The following is a 20,626-nucleotide window of genomic DNA, read 5'->3' as shown; positions in this document are numbered from 1 at the left end:
TGGGCCAATAAATTTGGGAGCTAACTTGTTAGATACGGATCGCAGAGGAATGTTATTGGTAGAAAGCCACACTTTTTGACCCACGATGTAAACGGGAGGCTTTGACCGGTGGCAATCGGCCTTGGCCTTAGTGCGCTCCCTCATCCGGAGCAGAGTCTTGCGGGCTCTGGTCCAGGTGCGGTGGCACGTCTGGACAAATGCGTGAGCAGAGGGGACCGAGACTTCAGATTACAGACTGGGAAAAACTGGTGGCTGGTAACCTAAGCTGCACTGGAACGGAGAAAGAAGAAGGATTCTTGGAGACCAAACATCGCAACGTCCTCTCTAAATCTTGGTTGGCTCGCTCAGACTGCCCGTTACTTTGGGGATGATAACCCGAAGACAAGCTAACTGACGCTCCTAGCAATTTACAAAACTCTTTCCAAAATTTGGATATAAATTGAGATCCCCTGTCAGAAACCACGTCTACTGGGAGGCCATGAAGCCGAAAGACGTGATCTAGGACAGTGACCGCTGTCTCCTTGTCTGGCGATAATTTGGGCAAGGGAATGAAATGTGCCGCCCGTCATGCCATTAGAGGGCGGGAGGGCGGTAACAAAATCTAGTGCGATGTGGGACCAGGGTCTCGAAGGGACAGACAGCGGTTGAAGGAGCCCATCAGGAGGTCGGTTAGATGACTTACATCTGGCGCAAACTGAGCAAGCCAAAACAAAATCGCAGACGTCACGAGCCGTAAGTGGCCACCAGAATCGTTGTTTAACTAACCCATTAGTTCAACTTATCCCTGGATGACAAGCAACATTAGAGCAGTGACCTCACTGAATGACTTCGGACCTTAACTCCTCCGGCACAAATAAACAGTGACAACTTTCACTCAACAATGTGACTGTGTTGGAACCCCAATCCACTCGTGGATTATGTATCATTAACCAGGGGTGACCTAAGACAATGGGAGCTACGGGGGAGTCTATGAGAAAAAAGGATATGATTTCGCAATGATTGCCTAAAGTGAGCAGAGTGAGGGGTTCCGTGTAGTGAGTGACGTGAGGCAGTTCCTGGCCGTTGAGTGCGGTGAAATGGATGGGAAGAGACACAGGCAGGACAGGAATGTTTAGGTGGCGTGCAAGGAGTGAGTTGATGAAATTACCTTCGGCTCCGGAGTCCAGAAGGGCGTGACAGTCGTGTGTGTGATTCTCCCACCGCAGTTTCACCGGAAGGAGAGTCGATGATGTTGTTGAGGACTTCCCAGCGGAGATCCCACCCGATAGTAGCCTCATTTTTACTACCGGGCTGGCTCTTTTACCGGGCAGGAATAGATGGTATGTCCTGAGCCTCCGCTGTACAAACATAGTCCTTGGGACCTCCGCCGCTCTCTCTCCCTCTGGGACAGCCGAGCTCTTTCCACCTGCATGGGTTCATGGTCGTCAACCGGACCGACTGTGTTCTCTCGACTCGAGCGGCCCCTTTCCGGAGAGATGGGATGGCGTGTAGGACTGTTCTGTCTACCCAGCCGAATAATCCGGGCATCAACTCGCAGGGCTAGGTTGATGAGACCGTTGAGTGTGGGGGGCAGCTCGAGGAGGTAGATCTCCTTCTGAACACGGTCGGCCAGCCCATGCAGGAATCGATCCCACTGCACCACCTGGTTCCACTGTTCACGCGGCCACCAGGGTGCGGAACTGGATGGAGTAATCCGTGACAGAGGAGGTCCCTTGATGTAGGTCTGAGAGCTGGTGGGTGGCTTCTCTGCCAGCCACGGCTCGATCGAAGCCCCTTCCTTATTTCCTCTGAGAGGGTGTGGAACGAGGCGTAACGTGGATGTTGGTTCTCCCACACCGCCGTCCCCCACAGGGCAGCCTTGCCGGAAAGTAGAGTCAGAGTGAACGCAACCTTCGATTCCTCGGTGGCGAAGGTGCGGGGCTGTAAGGCAAAAAGCATGGAGCACTTATTAAGGAAAGTTCTGCAGAAGGTTGGCTCACCGGAATAGTTTTCTGGTGCCGGAATTCGCGGCTCTGGCCGGAAGTGATCCTGGGGGGTCTCCCGGGGGACGGGCGGTGCAGGCAGTGCGATGGGCGCAGTGGGAGAGCACGGACACCTGTGCCACCAGCACTTGGATAGCGCGTCTGGTGTTAGCGATGCTCTCCTGCTGCTGATCTACGCTGTGGTGGATAAAGTCAGATAAAGAGGTGGTGCTCGCTGCTTCCATTTTGGTGAGAGCGTTCTGTGAATATTTAATGAAACAAAACAAAACAAACAAGAATACAAACAACGCTGGGAAGACGACAATCCAAGATGGTGAAGGCGGTGAGTAATCCAGATGGTGGTGGAGAGTTGGCAGCAGGAGAGGATGGCACAGGAACTGCGGGGAATCGAGCCGAAGGTAAGTAGTGATGCTTGTGAAGGTGCGATGAGTGGATGAGGTTCCGGGGGAAGACATGGACATCCAAACGCAGAACAACACAGAAGCAAAGAACAGTTACCAACATGAAACAACGCTCTCACAAACAAAAGACGTGAGACAAGCCATTATATAGGGAGAGAGTGATGAGTGACAGCTGCTGCTGATGACAATTAACGGAGACGGCCACAAGCTAATCAGTGCAGACGCGAAACACACAGACTTCACCACAAAGTGCAAAACCTAGAGATCAACCGTGACAACCAGTGCAGGGACTCATGTGCACAATCTAGTAATTCACTACCTAGGGAACTGACTGGGACGCAGTCTGCTTTGATAACAGCCTTGTGAAAGGATTTAGTTCCTCTCCAAAGCACCTTCACGACACCAGAAATGCAGTGTTATACACTCCATTTGAAAAAGCCTGTTTGTTAGTCACGTTTAATGTCGACATTTAACTTCACAGGACAATTGACAATTGAACACAAAAACCCATTCAACACACCCATGTTAACTTAAGCCTATTACTGTGATTTACATTACACGTTTTGTCATAGCAGGATAATCAATGGCTTATAAAAGAGAGACCGCACGATCTCTTCATATCTTTAAATATATATATATATATATATATATATATATATATATATATATATATATATATATATATATATAACCTTTATTTAAACAGGAAAAGTCCCATTGAGACACAGTCTCTTTTACAAGTAAGTCCTGTATAACACATTCAATCATAAGTTGCAAGACATTAAATCACAATATATAATACAAAGCAGATTTACACAAAATGTACAGAATATTTGCATGTGAAAATGCAATGAGTTTAAAATATGTAAACAAACGAAATAGGGGCTAAAAGTCAATATCCACCCACCGTTAATTAAAACAATTACACATGTCCATCCGCATATCAGATATTCTTTTTTTTTAAAGCATCTAAGTAAATTAGCGCACCAATCTTATGTCTAGACTGGAGTTCATTCCAGGACGAAGGACCATAATAAGACAAACCCCTCTTTCCTGCTTCTGTCTTCATTCTTGGTACCTTAAAATGTAGTACATCCCTAGATCTTAATTGATATGTACTTTGGGTACGAACAAATTTTAAGCAAATATAAGACGGCAAGATACCTAAAATTGCTTTATAAATAAAAATGTGCCAATGTCGCATCCTGCGCGATTTAAGTTACGGCCAATTGACCATATTGTATACCAGGGCTATTCAATTGGCGGCCCGCGGGCCACATGCGGCCCGGAAGCAACCTCCAAATGGCCCAGCCTGTGGTCCCGCCAAAAACGCACATCCCTATGTAAACTCATTCAGTAGTAGGCTACAGACCACGTAGCCTAGCAACAACGCAAACAATGCAGAGCACGTGCCGGTAATGTTAGTAGCCTAGATTACTATCAATATGTCTTTCTCAACATTGAAACGTAAAATTGCCAATGAAAACCGCCAGTTTAACCCTGCCTGGACTGACAAATACTTGTTTATTTTACCGCCACATCCAAACGCCAAACCGATGTGTTTAATTTGTAACGAGTGCGTCGCAGTATTTAAAGATTACAATGTGCGGAGGCACCACGTTGAGAAACACCAGACTTTCCGCACCAATTTTCCCGAGGGATCTCAAGAGAGGGCAGCAAAAGTGCAAAGTTTGATTGCATCTTACAACCGGAGCAGTACTACCATGGTGCGGTCATTTACTGCCCAAGAGAGAGCTACCGCAGCATCCCTTCGTGTTTCCTGGATTTTGGCAAAAAAGAAAAGGCCATTCACAGACTCTGAAACCGTGAAGGACTGTATGCTGGCTGTCGTGGATGAGGTGATAAATGATGATAAAATCAAAACGAGCGTGGTATCTGCTATAAAAAACGTACCCCTGTCAGATACTTCCAACATTCGTAGGGTTGAAATTCTTGCTGCAGATGTGTATGAAACACTGTTAGGAGACCTGGTGAAAGCTGATACTATGTCTATAGCAGTAGATGAGTCCACAGACAAAACTGATACTGCTCAGTTGTGCATATATGTCCGTTTTTTTGACAGCAAATGCTTCAGAGAGGAGCTGCTCTGCCTACTGCCTTTAGAAGGACACACAACGGGCGATATAGTCTTTGGGAAAATTTCTGCTTTTTTTAAAGACAATGGTCTGGATATGACGCGTGTGTGCATGCTTGTGACAGATGGGGCTCCATCCATGACAGGGAAAGTGAATGGTTTGGCAGCACGTTGGTCCGCTGTTGCACCTCAGTTGATCTCGTTACACTGCATTGTGCATCAGGCGGTGTTGTGCGCAAAACTAAGCGGGACGCTCAAAACGATCATGGACAACGTGATGGCTACAATTAATTTTATTCGCTCCACATCAAGCCTCCAACACCGCTTGTTCCGCATGCTGCTGTCAGAAATGTCTGCTGAGCACCACGACCTGCTTTTGCATAATGACGTGAGGTGGCTGTCAAAAGGCAAAGCACTGGAGCGTTTCTGTGGTCTCAGAGAGGAGATCATAACTTTTCTCCGCAACAGCAAGCAAAAAAAGGCAGAAACGCACTTGAGTCACATACTGGACGACAACTTAATGGCAGATGCCTGCTTTCTGAGCGACATATTCAAACACCTGAATGATCTCAATTTGGCACTACAAGGCAGAGACAAAACTGTAATCGACCTTGTGGAACAGATGCGCGCATTCCCAGTTAAACTGGACCTTTTCGCAACAGATTTGAGCACAGGCCGAATGCTGCATTTTCCGACACTCCTCAAATGCATCTCATCCCCCGCACAAATCACGGATGTGATGACAGAATTCATTGCGAGGTTGAAAATGAACTTTGCTGCTCGATTGGATGGACTTGTTCTGCCCACAGAGATGGCAGTTTTTGTCAGAGACCCGTTCACTGTTGCAATAGAAGGGGACTTATCCGCCAGAGCAAAGCTACTGGTTCCTTCCATTGACGAGGGGAAATTCGCACTCAAACTTGTTGACATGCGGTCATCTGTAACCATGGCACAGGAGCTTTGCACTAATGGGCCTACAGTGTTTTGGACTAAAGTCAACGTACATCAGTTCCCTAACGTTAAGAAAGTAGCGATCGTCATGCTCAGTATGTTTGGATCAACTTACACATGTGAGTCAAGTTTTTCACACATGAACTCCATAAAAAGCAACTCTCGTTGCTCCCTGACTGATCGTACTCTCCACCAATGCCTTCGGATTGCATTGACAACTTACGAGCCTAAAGTCACTGCTCTCGTTCAAAACAAAAAATGTCACTTCTCCCACTAAATTAGCTGGGTAATTGTAGCCTACATTAATATAATGTTGGATGTGTAACAAATGCATGCCTAATCACAAATGTGGTGATTTAAAATATGTTCCCTCAGTATGTGCAATATGTGCAGTAGTCCACCTTGTATTCATGTGTTAGTTATAGCCTAGTTGTGAATACTGTGCACTTTTTATTTTATGCACTTTGAGATGTTCCTGGGTCAAATGTGAGCAAGATGAGTATTTTGTTTCAAAAGGAAACTTAATGTTATTGCTTATCTACTACTGTGCAGTATTTTTTTATGCACTTTGAGATGTTCCTGGGTCAAATGTGAGCAAGATGAGTATTTTGTTTCAAAAGGAACTTAATGTTATTGCTTATCTACTACTGTGCAGTATTTTTTATTTTATTTTTTTTTGCACTTTGTGATCAGATAGGTCAGATATGTAGCCTAGGTAGGCCAAGGCAAGAGATGCTTAGGTCAGTTTTTTTTTTTTTTTTGTAAGTGGAAAAATTAGGGGCTACCTCAGATTCTGTTCAGTTAGCTCTTTTATTGTATTTGTATGCACCTTTTGATATGCAAACTGACCAAAGTTAAAAGAGAAACAATGAATAAACCTTACATGTATTCAATACATTTGTTTGTGTTGGTTTTGAAATGTGTCATTACGAGTTTATTTCGCCGCTGAAATAACTGGCCCAGCTAACCTTCTTGGTTTGAAAATCTGGCCCAATTGAATTTGTAATTGAATAGCCCTGTTGTATACGATGCAATGATGTGTCTGATAGCCAGTATTTGTAATGAACCTGAGAGCCGCATGATAAAGAGGATCTAGTATTGACAGAGTAGATGGACAAGCAAATTGATAGATTATATCCCCATAATCTATTTGAGACAGGAATAGTCTTGCAACCAGTCTTTTTCTTATAGTCCTAAAAGCAAGATTTTAATCTATATAAGAATGCCAGAGTAAATTTAAGTTTCATAGTGAGAATGTGTTCAATGTGTTTTTTAAACGTAAAACTTTATCAAGCCAGATACCCAAATACTTGTAAGTATCAACAAGTTCAATAGCTTCATCTTGGAGTGTCTTAATAGCATGAACTGGGTCTTTAGTACCTACGGGGGCAAATACCATTGCCTTCATTTTTTTTGCATTTTTAAAAGTAGCTTCAAATCAAACAAGGCAGAATGAGGCAAAATCTGACTGCAAATTCGCACAGGCAGTCTCAGGTGTAGAGGCACAAGAATGCATAATTGTCTCATCGGCATACAAATGATACTGTGAGTATTTTAATTCACTACAAACATTATTTATATAGACGATAAAATGCAAAGGACCTAAAACTGATCCTTGTGGGACACCCTTTTTTAGGACGACAGGATCAGATGTTACATTCCCATGTCTTACAATTTGCATCCGTTCAGAGAGATAGCTGTGAAACCAATTTACAGCTCTATGACCAAAACCAATATTCAACACGGTTTTGATTAACATGGAGTGGTCCACTGTGTCAAATGCCTTTGTAAGGTTAATGAACACAGCCATACAGAATAACCTTTTATCAATTGTCACTTTTATATCATCAATAACTTTTAATCAGGCAGAAACAGTGCTGTGTCCAGATCTAAAACCAGATTGCATGTTATTAAGAATATTTTGCGAAACCAGAATAGTTTTTAATTGATCAGACACTAAAATCTCCAAAACCTTAGCTATAACAGAGAGATTTGAGATAGGTCTATAATTATTTGCATCACATGGATCCCCAGATTTTAGTAATGGTGTGACGTAAGCCTGCTTCCAAGAAATAGGCACTGTATCTGTACAAACGGACAGGTTAAAGGTATAAGTGACTGGTTTCACTATAATTTCTGCTGCCATTTTTAACAAACCAGGATCAAGTCCATCTGGCCCAGCTGCCTTCTTGGAATCAATGCTCTGTAAAACATGTAAAACTGTCTCAGGTTACGAATGTAACCATAGTTCCCTGAGTAGGGAATGAGACACTGCGTCCTCTAGGGGTCACTTTTGGGAACACCTCGTCGTGACCCGTGTCTGAAGAATACATTGAAAAAACCACAAACATGTTGGCCGGCGACAGCCTCCGACATCACTACCGGCGCGACTATAAATAAAGCACCAGGAGAGCACGTCATACACTTCTTCGTCTGAAGCTTGCGTCCGAGGCATGATACCGAGCAGTACATGATACGAGCAGTCTCTCGTTCCCTACTCAGGGAACTATGGTTACATTCGTAACCTTAGACAGTTCCCTTTCGAGGGAACTTTGAACTGCATCCTCTAGGGGTCACTTTGGGGAACAGTATACCCACGCCGCCATGCTGAGACGAGTGCAGGCCAGAATCATGGCGAGCACTAAGTACCAACTCTACCATTTCCATGGGAGTTGCCCCTGGGACGTTTAGACGGCTGTCTGTGACAGTACCCCTTACGGCCAAAAGGCCTAAACTACATACCCAACCTAATTGTTAGGGCCTCGGCCCAGGGTAGAGCTGAAGGCCTGGGATCAGGAAAGATTCCTTTAAAGGGATATGGCTAAGAACCTAGCATTTCTACCAAGTCTTGCCTGTCACACAGGGGCTACCGCTAGCTTACGCATAAGCTTGCTGAAAGAGCTGTCAGCAGTTCTCTAGTAGCAACACCGTTTAGATAGGTATCCGAAGATACATAGGTGGAGTGGCGCCCAAGATGAACGGGGCTTTTACCAACTCAAGAAAGGGCATGAAGCAACCGCGCGAAGCCCTCACCATATAGGATTTTAGAAAGAACGCAGAATACTAGCGTGCGAACTTACCATAGCATGGATTTTCAAATACTGTTCTAAGGAGGGGCTCTCGTGGCACTCTGATAGAGCAGCTCATAGATGGAATGTTCCATCTCAAAACAGTATGATTGAGAGTCACCAACTCGATCTATGGAAACAATACTGGAGCACTCTGGGGAAAAAAGAGAGAACTCAGAGAACTCCAAGCTCAGAGTAGCGCGCTCATAGGCGACCCTTTTTTGGAAAAAGGGGAGCGCTGCAAAATTACCACGAGAATCACCCAAATAGCCCCTCATGTTGAGGAAAGCGATGCTTGAGGTGTATAAACAAATACACACTGGCTGAATGGAGCCCAAGGAACAAAGGTCTAATCATCTCAAGAAAGGGAACAAAGCGGAGCGCGTAACCCTTATCGTAAGGATTTCGGAAAGCTTGCAGAGTCTTGCGTGCAAACTTACCACTTACATGGATTTTAGAAAGTGCGCAAAGTGTTTACGTGCACACTGACCACCATGTGTTTTTGAGAAAGTACACAAAGCTTGGCGTGTGTACTTAAAGGTTCTTAAGCATCGCAGAGGCACTGAATCGCACGGGAGAGGCAAGCTCAATTTTACAAACCTCGGCGGGGGGAGCATCACCTGAGGCAGCATATACAAGAAGACTTCTGTAACTGCCACCTCCAGTTCCCGCTAGATGCGACAGCACCACTAAGCGGCCAGGAGACCCCTCAGGGTGACCTGGCCGGACATCCATGAAATTCCCTGCAGTGCTGTGCCAGGCCTAATGATCAAGGAGGCTCTCTCAGAAACCTGTGACCTCTGCCGCCTAATACCGGAACATGAAGTCGGATGGCTGGTGCTGGCGAGTGTTTAGTAAACACTGTAACTGAGCACTGCAAAGGAAACTCACAGGGTTTATTAGTAGACACGTAACCACCAGCAATTTAATACACATAAGTATATACAGAGAGGGTTTCATTTACTCACTCACCCTCCTGCACTGGAGCCCCGCTCAAGGGGCGCCTCCTTTTAGTCTGGACCATCCGTAGGGTGGTTGCTATGAACATAGAACCATAAAACATTATAGGTCCAGCATAGGAGACGGTTATGCGAGAGGTTTCCACCTAACCTCGATCAGGTGAAAAGCTGGTGGTTACAGGGGATTTAGGAAGGGGAGGATAAAAGCAGAAGTTAACCCTCTGAAGTCGATTAACGCATATACGCGTCATGAGGCTATTTTATCCTGATAACCTCTTAGACTCCAGAGGGTTAAAAATCCCCAAAGGGAACAAGTAGATACCTCGGTATCACAGACGAGAATGCTGCCTCGTCTAGATCACACCCCTTTAGGTTTTGCTTACCTTCTTGTGACCCACGATTCCTCTAACTCCTGCCCACAGGTGGAGGAGGAGCATGAGTTGCGACACTAGCCTTCTGTGCCCGTCTTTGATCCTCAGATCGAGACAGGCCAGGTCCCCTATGTTGTTCGGGCTCAGACCTGGACCTTTGTGGAATAAAGGATCTGAAAGCAGCAGAGTGCACCTTCGTCTCCCTGAACTTCTCAAATCGCCATCTCAACAGAAATACCGAAAAGTTCAGAAGGCGAAACGTGAGCATCGAGAAGAAAGCCTTTTCTTTCCTCCCGGTGTCTGCCAGGTTCATCCACAGATGTCTCTCCGCTGCCACCATGGCCGCCATAGTCCTGCCCATGGTGGAGGCAGCCTGCTTGGTAGCACGGAGAGAGATCCGTGGTGCGGCGCAGCTCGGCTACCTGATCAGAAAAAAGGCCCCTGCCCTTTATCCAGGTTTCTTAGCAGATCAGTCTGATATGCTTGAAGCACCAGCATCGTGTGTAATAAAGCCACAGCCTGACCTGCTACTAAGTATGCCTTGCCATTTAAGTGAGATGATTTTCTGAAGTGGCTTAGATGGCAAGGAGGGAGATTAAGAGAGGATGTTTCCCCTGCAGAAATAAAAAATTTCCATAGATAAAAATTATTTATAAATTATTTATTAAAAATTTAGCTCTTTCTACAGGGGGCATTCCCTCATAGCCGCTTTCGCGCATCACCTCAGTGTCAGCAGATTACTTTCATGCCGAAACCGATGGATGCGAGAAGAAAACGTCATCTTTCATTTCTTTTTAATCTCTGCATGGAGATCATGCAGAAATGAAAGGCTCACCTGAACTGGAGGGCTATGGTCAAAAGGTAATTTTCGCTCAATAACCTCCAACAGCTCTACATACGCAGTACAGGAGAATTGAGAAGGCTCAGCCTCAGCTTCTTCACCATCCCCAAATATCTCCTGCGTTTCCTGGGTAAAAACCCAGCAGAGCACTAACCTCAGTATCAGAAAGTGTTAATGATATAATATCATCCTCCCGAGGCGCTCTCTCGTCCGCCGCCTTTTTTTTTATTACAAGCGCGAAAGGGAAAGTCTCTTCTTAAACCATTCAGACAGATCCACCTGTATTCTCACGAGCTCATTCTACGTGCCTCAGCATGGACAGGTCCTGAACCGCGAGAAGCAGATGGCTGCCTTTTTTCCCCCTTTTTCCTTCAGAAGAGAGACGAACGAGAGCGGAACTTTTTCCATTGAAAAAACGCTCACAATGCACGCAGATTGCCTCCTCAAAGACATCACGTGCATGCTCTTCACCCTAACAAATGACGCAAAGATCGCGTTTGTCATCGGGTGTCAAATAACGCCGACACGGATGCACACATTGTCTAAATGCTTGCTAGTTGTCGCCATGATAAACAGAGAAAGATCGCTCTTACCGGTTCTTTCAGATGCACGTTTCAAACAAAACAGTCAGTGAAGACGAAGAAGATGAATCACGTGCTCTCCCGGTGCTTTATTTATAGTCACGCCGGTAGTAACGCCGGAGGCTGTCGCCGGCCAACAAGTTGGTGTTTTTTCAATGTATGCTTCAGACACGGGTTTTTGTCATTATTCACTTACCCCCATCCCGTTCCTAACCCATAAAAAATGTGTTTGTCTTCAGAAAACAATTTAAGATATTTTAAGAAATTGTGACTGTCCCACTGATTGCCAAGTAAGTTATACTGTCAAGGTCCAGAACAGTATGAAAAGCATCGTCAGAATAGTCCATCTGCCATCAGTGGTTCAACTGTAACGCTACGAATCGACGAGAATACTTTTTGTATGTGAATAAAATGTTTCTACATGTATTTATGCTTTGATTTGAAAGAAAACAGCTCATCCTTGTGGCACAGCTGACACAGAAGCCTATAGGCAATTTGATTAATGTGGAGAGACACAGAGGAGACTGTTGACAAAGGAATTGTTGAATAAAGTCTTTATTTTTGTTTTATGCATGTACAAAAAGTAATCTCGTCGCTCTGGGTTTTCTGTTTTAGAATGGGAGGTATGTCCAACCTGGTCAAAAGCAGATTTTCTTAGTTAAACCCAGAGTCTCCTCCACCTTTTTAAAGTGTAAGCAATGTTAAATTACCTTATACATTCATTTATTGAAATGGGCCCCAGATGGGTTGTATCATGAGAACGTCGATTCATGCATCAACAATAATCTTGCATTGTGTTTCTCTCGTGACCGCATGTTGGAGATGGATGTGGAAATGAAGGGGGAAAAAAAGTCAAATACATCAGAATCCAAATCTTGGTGTTTAAGTAGGCTGTGATTATTATTAATAATAATAATAATAATAATAATAATAACAATAATAATAATAATAATAATAATAATAATAATAATAATAAATTGGGGAATTTGCTTTTTAAACTTGCAGTGCTTTTATTGTACAACCAATATCTAAATATAGGACATTTTGGTGTTTGATTTTACTACCCCATATATATATATATATATATATATATGTGTGTGTGTGTGTGTGTGTGTGTGTGTGTGTGTGTATTCATAAAAAAGTGTCAAGTGCCAAGAAAAAAAAAATAATTATGTGACTCTACAATTTTCACAGTCATGAAAATAAAGAAAACTCTTTGAATGAGAAGGTGTGTCCAAACTTTTGGTCTGTACTGTATATATATATATTATACACAGAGTCGACACCGAAGACAATAGAGCCAAATCAGACAATTTTACACCTCAGTGACGTAAATCTATTTATTTAGTGTTTCTTTACCCATGATGGCTTTTTTAGTGTTTCTCTCTGGATGAACAAGGATAATATAGCACTTTGGGGCAAATATTGCCACCAATAATCCAAAACTAGAAGCAAGAATGGCAAAAATCTCCACAGCTACTGCATATTTCCCTGGAGAGCTCACATATGCTGGAACAAATGCAATCCACACAGCACAGAAGATCAACATGCTAAAAGTGATGAACTTTGCTTCATTAAAGTTATCTGGAAGATTTCTCACTAGAAAGGCTAACAGGAAACTTACTGCTGCTAACAGGCCAATGTATCCCAGTTGATGTTGGAGAATGACTCCTCTGTTCCACTAGCCAGGGATATGGCAGCCCGGAATGCCATTCCTAGAATCAAACAGTTGTCATAAAGATGGTATCCAAGAGTAATATTAGGCAGCAGGTTTGGATTCTTATTGATCTCATCTATAGCAAAAACCATGGTCTGTGCATGCTGGAAGCTTTCCATATTAAATCTAAGAAAAACAAGATAAAGAGCAATAATAACTAAAAGACAGAAGGCATTATTACATCATGTGAACAAGTTAACAGATCTAAAAATGGCAAGAATTTTTTATCATCAATTAAATAAAAAATATGTCTCTCTATATGTTCTTTTGTAGTTATGCTGTTATTCTGGACCCACTTACTTTTCACAGTATGGTGGATCTGGCTCTTTTCTGAAGCTGAGCTCTGGGAACACTGTGAATAAGTGAACGTCAAACAGGCCTCCAAGTATAACATCTCCATCCTGGTACACTCCGTTCAGCCTGAATCGTCCCTGAAGCTGACAAGTATGTGGTCTGAGGATTGAAGCTGCAGAGACATAATTCAGGGACAGATACAGGCAGATGTTTAGAGCTATCCACATCTCTCTGTTTGTGACCCATTTGCGGACTATTATATGATAAAGTTTGTGGGGGTGTTGCTTTCAAAGAACAGGTGGTGCCAAATGGGCAGAGGTGGAAAGTAACAAATTACAATTACTTGCATTACTGTAACTGAGTAGCTTTTTTGTGTACTTCTACTTTTTTTTATATCTGTAATATTACTTTTACTTAAGTATATTTTGTTTGAAGTTTTGCACTTTGCTACATTTTAAAACACATTCATTACGGAGTAAAAAAAAAACAACAACAAACTGCTCCCTGGATACTACTCCAGTAATTAATTGGCAGGAGAACAAACTGGTGCTAAAATCACAAGAAAGATGCAGACGGACAAAACAGGCATTAGTGGTGCAGACTCAGCTGAAAACGAAAACCTTGTTGTATTCTGCTGAAATTGAACACGAAGGAAAGGAAGTGAACCCCTGGCCATATTTATTCTCTATTATGCAGTGCAAGCTGTGTTTGCCTAGGGAGACCAAACAACATCAACCCTTCGCAAGCATGTATAGGTAAGGTAAATATTTGAATAGTTGCATTGGTGGTTAAAATAAAGCTTTGACAGTTTAGCAAATGGTTTTGCACAAATTAGCCAAAAAGACAGTGGTGCAGGGTGTGTTTTATTTTGTGTGCAATAATATCTGAATAGTTGTTTTAATGATGTGTAATTTCACATTATCAGTACTTTGAAAAAAAAAAAACCTCCTACAGACTGCCCTGGGGCCTGTACCATGAAGCTAGTTTAGCTGGCTAGCCAAGTAAGTTTCAGTTTAGCTTGAACCAATCCTGGGTTTTAGGTACCATGAAAGTTGCTTGGCTTTTAGCAGAATTCATTGCCTTGGTAACTTACGCTCCACAGCTAACCTGCTTCCTGATTTAGAGATCTAAAAACCAAAATTTTGTAATCAGCTTCAAGCAAAGTGAGACATCTCTGGTGCAATAAATCCACATAAATCTACAGTTTGTCATACTCCAAATTAAAGGACGCTACATAGTAAAACATTCTTAAAGATCAATTTTGTCTGATATTTAGAGATAATTATTTTTTATAATTACTCTATGATCTATATAATTATTATACCCTTAATCTATTACACAAGCTAGTTTAATTTAATAGTAAATATTAAGCCACACATACAGTATATATGTGTGTGAATGAGTGTGTAATGTAATTTCACATGTAGCTACTATATTAGGGGTGTGCCATACAATCCACGATAATGCCGTTTTAAATTTTTACATTATAAAAAAATTGCCATAACGCGATATCATTGATATAACGTTACCGACTTGATGACCCCTTAGAAAACATTACAGCAGTTTTTGTTGCTATTCAGTTTTTTGGACACGAAAAACTGCATTGTTGCAGTTTTACTGCAATACATCTGAAGTACTATTGAAATACAACTGCAGTAAAGCTGCAGTATTACTGGAATACAGCTGAAGTAGTACTGCAATATATAATACAACTGAAGTACAATTAATACAACCAAAATGCTGTACAATAACACTAAAATGCAACCAGAATATTTTAAATAAGTTTTATTTGCACACATATGCAATATAATGAATTACAAAACAACAGTGAATGTCTCAAACAGCAAAATAACAGGTTGAGAGTTACACTCATTACATCCCCATCAACACAACAAGTCATTACATCCCCATGCAATACCATCTGACGTCCCCTCCAGAATTTCACATATAAACAGAGTTTGTCTACGTGTTTATGTCAAGTACAGTTTTGGGTGTTTCATTTTTAATTTTATGAAAGCTTCAAGTGCAGTTAATTATTTGTACGTGCATTCAGATGATGACGGTGTTGAAGTTATTTTATTTGCCATCAATCCTGTCACAAAATAAGGTGAAAAGTCCTACACGACGGTAATAATTTGATTACATATCAATACTGGACTTCAGTAATGCAACTAAAAGAGGAATACTACATGTCTTAATTCAATTTCTGTTTACTTCAAATATAATCTCTGTTTACATGGTAGATTCTTAATCAGAGTATTGTCTTAATTGTGTTAAAATCTGATTATTTTTGTCCATGTAAAGGTACTCAGTGTCTTTGAACACTCCAGGTAAAAGAAGTTAAAAGGTTGGTTCACCCAAATCTGTCATCAATTACTCACCCTCATGTCGTTCCAAACCCTGAAGTCTTTTGTTCATCTTCAGAACACAGATGAAAATCTTTATATAGTATAATATATATAACTATGTGTACAGAGGTGTATAAAGACCTTTCTTAATGAACCGTTATGTTTTCATTACCTTAGATTGAGTCAAGTCAAGTCACCTTTATATTTTATAAGAGCTTTAAAAAAAATACATTGCGTCAAAGCAACTGACCAACATTCATTCAGTTTAAATAGTGTCTGTGCATTTATTTGTAATCAAGTCAACGATATCGCTGTAGATGAAGTGACCCCAACTAAGCAAGCCAGAGGCGACAGCGGCAAGGAACCGAAACTCCATCAGGGACAGAATGGAGAAAAAACCAGGCTCAGTTGGGGGGCCAGTTCTCCTCTGACCAGACGAAACCAGTAGTTCAATTCCAGGCTGCAGCAAAGTCAGATTGTGCAGAAGAATCATCTGTTTCTTGTGGTCTTGTCCTGGTGGTCATCTGAGACAAGGTCTTTACAGGGGATCTGTATCTGGGGCTCTAGTTGTCCTGGTTTCCGCAGTCTTTCAGTGATGTAGAGGTCCTTTCTAGGAGCTGATCCACCATCTGGTCTGGATACGTACTGGATCCGGGTGACTGCAGTGACCCTCTGATCTGGATACAGAATGGATCTGGTGTCTACGGTGACCTCGGAATAAGAGAGAAACAGACAAATATTAGCATAGATGCCATTCTTCTAATGATGTAGCAAGTACATCGGGTGGTATGGGAAGTGTTCCCGGTTCCGGTTTACCTAATTAATGCAGCTTAAAAATCCTTAAATGGATTTGGATACTGTAACGATATAACCTTTGTATTCATCCGGAAGAAGGAGGCGGGAACCGGCGGACAATCAAATAACATTTAATAAAGCAAAATAAACACAAAACAGCGCACCAGCCCCTCACGGACGACTGGTGCGCGCAAATAAAAACCAAAACACAACTAAAAGCCCAGGCCTGGTCCTCTCTCGTCCTTCACTGTCGTCGCTCCAGTTTTATATCCTTCCATCTCCTCCGTGGGTCGAACAGGTGTAGCTCATCTCCAATCACTCCACCGGCCTCGCTCCCATGTCCCTCGGCCCCGCCCCACTCGTCACATACCCCCATCGCCCCTCGCAGGCCGGGGGGTACTCCCGAGACTGCGCTCTACTCCACCCCCCAGGCGAGGCGAGAGAAAAGGAGATGGAAGGAGGAGCAACAGAGACGAGAGAGGGGAGAGAGGAGAAAAAAAAAATAAAAAATCCGGTTCCCAGACGCACAGCTGCTCGGCCCTCCACCAGCTGGGCGATCTCCTCCGCGGTGCCTGGCGGTGGCACTGGACGGCCCTCGGCGGACGGCACGACACTCCTCCGCCGCCCGGTGGACGGCAACGGCTCCTCCGGTTTTGGGCAGCCGGCAGGAGTCCCCCGTACCCTGCTCGTCCCCGTTCCGGCGGATGGCAGCAGGCTCCGGCCACCTGGCGAACAACGCAGACTCCTCCGCTCCCTCACGGACGGCAGCCGCCCCTCCCTATCGTGGGCGGCCGGTAGCGAGCTCGCCCGTCCCCGGCAACTCGCTCCAGCCCACCGCCTCGAGCGTCCATGGCGGCACACTCCTCGCCTGCTCGTTGGCACCGCGGATTCACCACAGCGGCGAGGGATCTTCAGCAGCGCGTCCCTCCTTCTCCCGGGCTTAGGCACCACTGTAACGATATAACCTTTGTATTCATCCGGAAGAAGGAGGCGGGAACCGCCGGACAATCAAATAACATTTAATAAGGCAAAATAAACACAAAACAGCGCACCAGCCCCTCACGGACGACTGGTGCGCGCAAATAAAAACCAAAACACAACTAAAAGCCCAGGCCTGGTCGTCTCTCGTCCTTCACTGTCGTTGCTCCAGTTTTATATCCTTCCATCTCCTCCGTGGGCCTCGAGACCGGTGGGTCGAACAGGTGTAGCTCATCTCCAATCACTCCACTGGCCTCGCTCCCATGTCCCTCGGCCCCGCCCCACTCGTCACAGATATTAAAAGCATATTAGTATGTTATGTGTAAGTCAGGTTAAACAGATGGGTCTTTAATCTACATTTAAACTGCGCGAGTGTGTCTGCCTCCCGAACAATGTTAGGTAGGTTATTCCAGAGTTTAGGTGCCAAATAGGAAAAGGATCTGCCGCCCGCAGTTGATTTTGATATTCTAGGTATTTTCAACTCGCCTGAGTTTTGAGAACGTAGCAGACGTAGAGGATTATAATGTAATATAATGAGGATTCAATGCTCATTCAAATACTGAGGTGCTAAACCATTCAGGGCTTTATAAGTAATAAGCAATATTTTAAAATCTATACAGTGTTTGATAGGGAGCCAGTGCAGTGTTGACAGGACTGGGCTAATATGGTCATACTTCCTGGTTCCTAGTAAGAACTCTTGCTGCTGCATTTTGGACTAGCTGTAGTTTGTTTACTAAGCATGCAGAACAACCACCCAATAAAGCATTACAATAATCTAACCTTGAGGTCATAAATGCATGGATTAACATTCCTGCATTTGACATTGAGAGCATAGGCTGTAATTTAGATATATTTTTGAGATGGAAAAATGCAGTTTTACAAATGCTAGAAATGTGGCTTTATTAGGAAAGATTGCGATCAAATAGCACACCTACGTTCCTAACCTATGACGAAGAATTGACAGAGCAGCCATCAAGTCTTAGACAGTGTTCTAGGTTATTACATGCAGAGTTTTTAGGTCCTATAATTAACACCTCTGTTTCTTCAGAATTTAGCAGTAAGAAATTACTCGTCATCCAGTTTTTATATCGACTATGCATTCCATTAGTTTTTCAAATTGGTGTGTTTCACCATGCCGTGAAGAAATATAGAGCTGAGTGTCATCAGTATAACAGTGAAAGCTAACACCATGTTTCCTGATGATATCTCCCAAGGGTAACATATAAAGCATGAAGAGTAGCGGCCCTAGTACTGAGCCTTGAGGTACTCCATACTGCACTTGTGATCGATATGATACATCTTCATTCACTACTATGATCTGATGGCGGTCATATAAGTACGATTTAAATGCACTTCCATTAATGCCAACAAAGTGTTCAAGTCTATGCAAAAGAATGTTGTGGTCAATTGGGTCAAACGCAGCACTAAGATCCAATAAAACTAATAGAGAGATACAACCGAGATCACATGATAAGAGCAGGTCATTTGTAACTCTAAGGAGAGCAGTCTCAGTACTATGATACGGTCTAAATCCTGACTGGAAATCCTCACATATACCATTTTTCTCTAAGAAGGAATGTAATTGTGAGGATACCACCTTTTCTAGTTTAGATGGTATAGGGTCTAACATACATGTTGTTGGTTTAGATGATTTAACAAGTTTATACAATTCTTCCTCTCCTATAGTAGAGAATGAGTGGAACTGTTCCTCAGGGGGTCTATAGTGCACTGTCTGATGCGATACTGTAGCTGACGGCTGAATGGTTAAAATTTTATCTCTAATAGTATCGATTTTAGAAGTAAAGTAGTTCATAGTTCATAGTAGTTCAAGTAAGTCATTACTGCTGTGATGTTTGGAAATGTAAACACTTGTTGAGGCTTTATTTTTCGTTAATTTAGTCACTGTATTGAATAAATACTTGGGGTTATCTCTAGGAGGAGTTCGTTAAAGTACAACCCCTGAAAATTGCAAAAACAACACCAATTTTGCAGAGAAAATTCTAAAAAACCGACTTCCTGTTGGGATTCGGATTTCGTACCAAGAGACTTTTTCGTAGGTATTGGTGTGTTACATGTGTGTACCGATTTTTGTACATGTACATGAAACATAGCTCGAGGCGCACTCTGTTGAAAGTGCATAGGTGGCGCTATCGAGCCATTTTGCCACACCTGATAGAATATTGGCCTACAGATCTGTTCAGGCTAGGACTCTTATCAATCATGTGAAGTTTGGGGAAGATCGGACATTTTATGCCTGAGTTACAACATCTTTTATTCCGATGGCGAGACATCAAACTTCATCACGGCGCCATGGACACGCCTTTTAATGAAAACTCAAGATCTTCACAATTTAACATCGCACAGGCCTTTAGATTAGACTAACCACAAAAAAGACACTGATGTCAAAACATTTCTAGGAGTAGTTTGTCGCAGTGTAAAATATGTCACTTCCAATTGCCAATAGGTGGCGCTATGACTATAACTGAATATTTGCATGTCAATCTGTTCAGGTTCGGAACCTTATCTAACATGTGAAGTTTGGGGCAGATTGGACATTGTATGTCTGAGTTATAGCAACTTCCTTTTTCATGGCGAAACATCAAAATTCGCCATGCCACCATGGACACGCCCTTTAACGAAACCTCAAGTCCTTCGCAATTTGACATCGCAAAGGGCTTTAGATTACACTGACTAAGTTTGGTGTTGATCTGAATAAATCTCTAGGAGGAGTTCGTTAAAGTACAACCCCTGAAAATGGCAAAAAAAACACAAAATTTGCTCATAATATAAAAAATAACTGACTTCCTGTTGGGTTTAGAATTTTGCTCCAAGAGTCTTTTTTGTAGGTATTGGTGTGTTACATTTGTGTGCCAATTTTCGTGCATGTACGTGAAACATAGTATATTAACAAAGACAATAACAAGATATTCACAATTCACTATCGCAAAGGCCTTTAGATTAGACTGACCAAAAAAAAAGGTTGATTTTATTAAATTTCTAGGAGTAGTTCATTGCAGCGTAAAGCATTCACGTCCTGTTGCCAGCAGGTGGCGCTATGACTATAACTAAATTTGGGAATGTTGATCTGTTCAGGTCAGGAGTCTTATCAAACATGTGAAGTTTGGGGCAGATTGGACATTGTATGTCTGAGTTATAGCAACTTCATTTTTCATGGCGAATCATCGAAATACAATTCTTCCTCTCCTATAGTAGAGAATGAGTGGAACTGTTCCTCAGGGGGTCTA

General features: G+C 42.9%; 4 protein-coding genes across 4 annotated transcripts in view; 2 read left to right on the top strand and 2 right to left on the bottom strand.

Moving 5' to 3' along the window:
- The window catches only part of LOC132156001 (extracellular calcium-sensing receptor-like), a 33,894-nt gene extending 28,849 nt beyond the window's left edge, over positions 1 to 5,045 (bottom strand). The window contains exon 1 of the mRNA XM_059564806.1: positions 5,030 to 5,045. The gene's annotated coding sequence lies outside the window, so the exon portion shown is untranslated. The remainder of the gene's footprint in view (positions 1 to 5,029) is intronic.
- LOC132156005 (uncharacterized) overlaps positions 1 to 20,626 on the top strand; it is a 156,472-nt gene that overhangs the window by 63,718 nt on the left and 72,128 nt on the right. The gene's annotated exons all lie outside the window — the stretch shown is intronic.
- The window catches only part of LOC132156003 (acetyl-coenzyme A transporter 1-like), a 249,357-nt gene that overhangs the window by 175,056 nt on the left and 53,675 nt on the right, over positions 1 to 20,626 (top strand). The window lies entirely within an intron of this gene.
- Positions 12,879 to 20,626, bottom strand: part of LOC132155512 (extracellular calcium-sensing receptor-like) — a 69,274-nt gene continuing 61,526 nt past the window's right edge. Inside the window, exons 2-3 of the mRNA XM_059564303.1 lie at positions 13,267 to 13,432; positions 12,879 to 13,092 (exon numbers count right to left, since the gene is read on the bottom strand). Of these exons, the coding sequence (XP_059420286.1) occupies positions 12,879 to 13,092; positions 13,267 to 13,432 (380 nt within the window). The remainder of the gene's footprint in view (positions 13,093 to 13,266; positions 13,433 to 20,626) is intronic.

The sequence above is a fragment of the Carassius carassius genome, chromosome 13 (genome assembly GCF_963082965.1).
Source record: "Carassius carassius chromosome 13, fCarCar2.1, whole genome shotgun sequence".
Lineage (NCBI taxonomy): Eukaryota > Metazoa > Chordata > Actinopteri > Cypriniformes > Cyprinidae > Carassius > Carassius carassius.
Note: the sequence above shows the minus strand (reverse complement) of the source record. Positions and strands in the feature narration are given on the sequence as shown.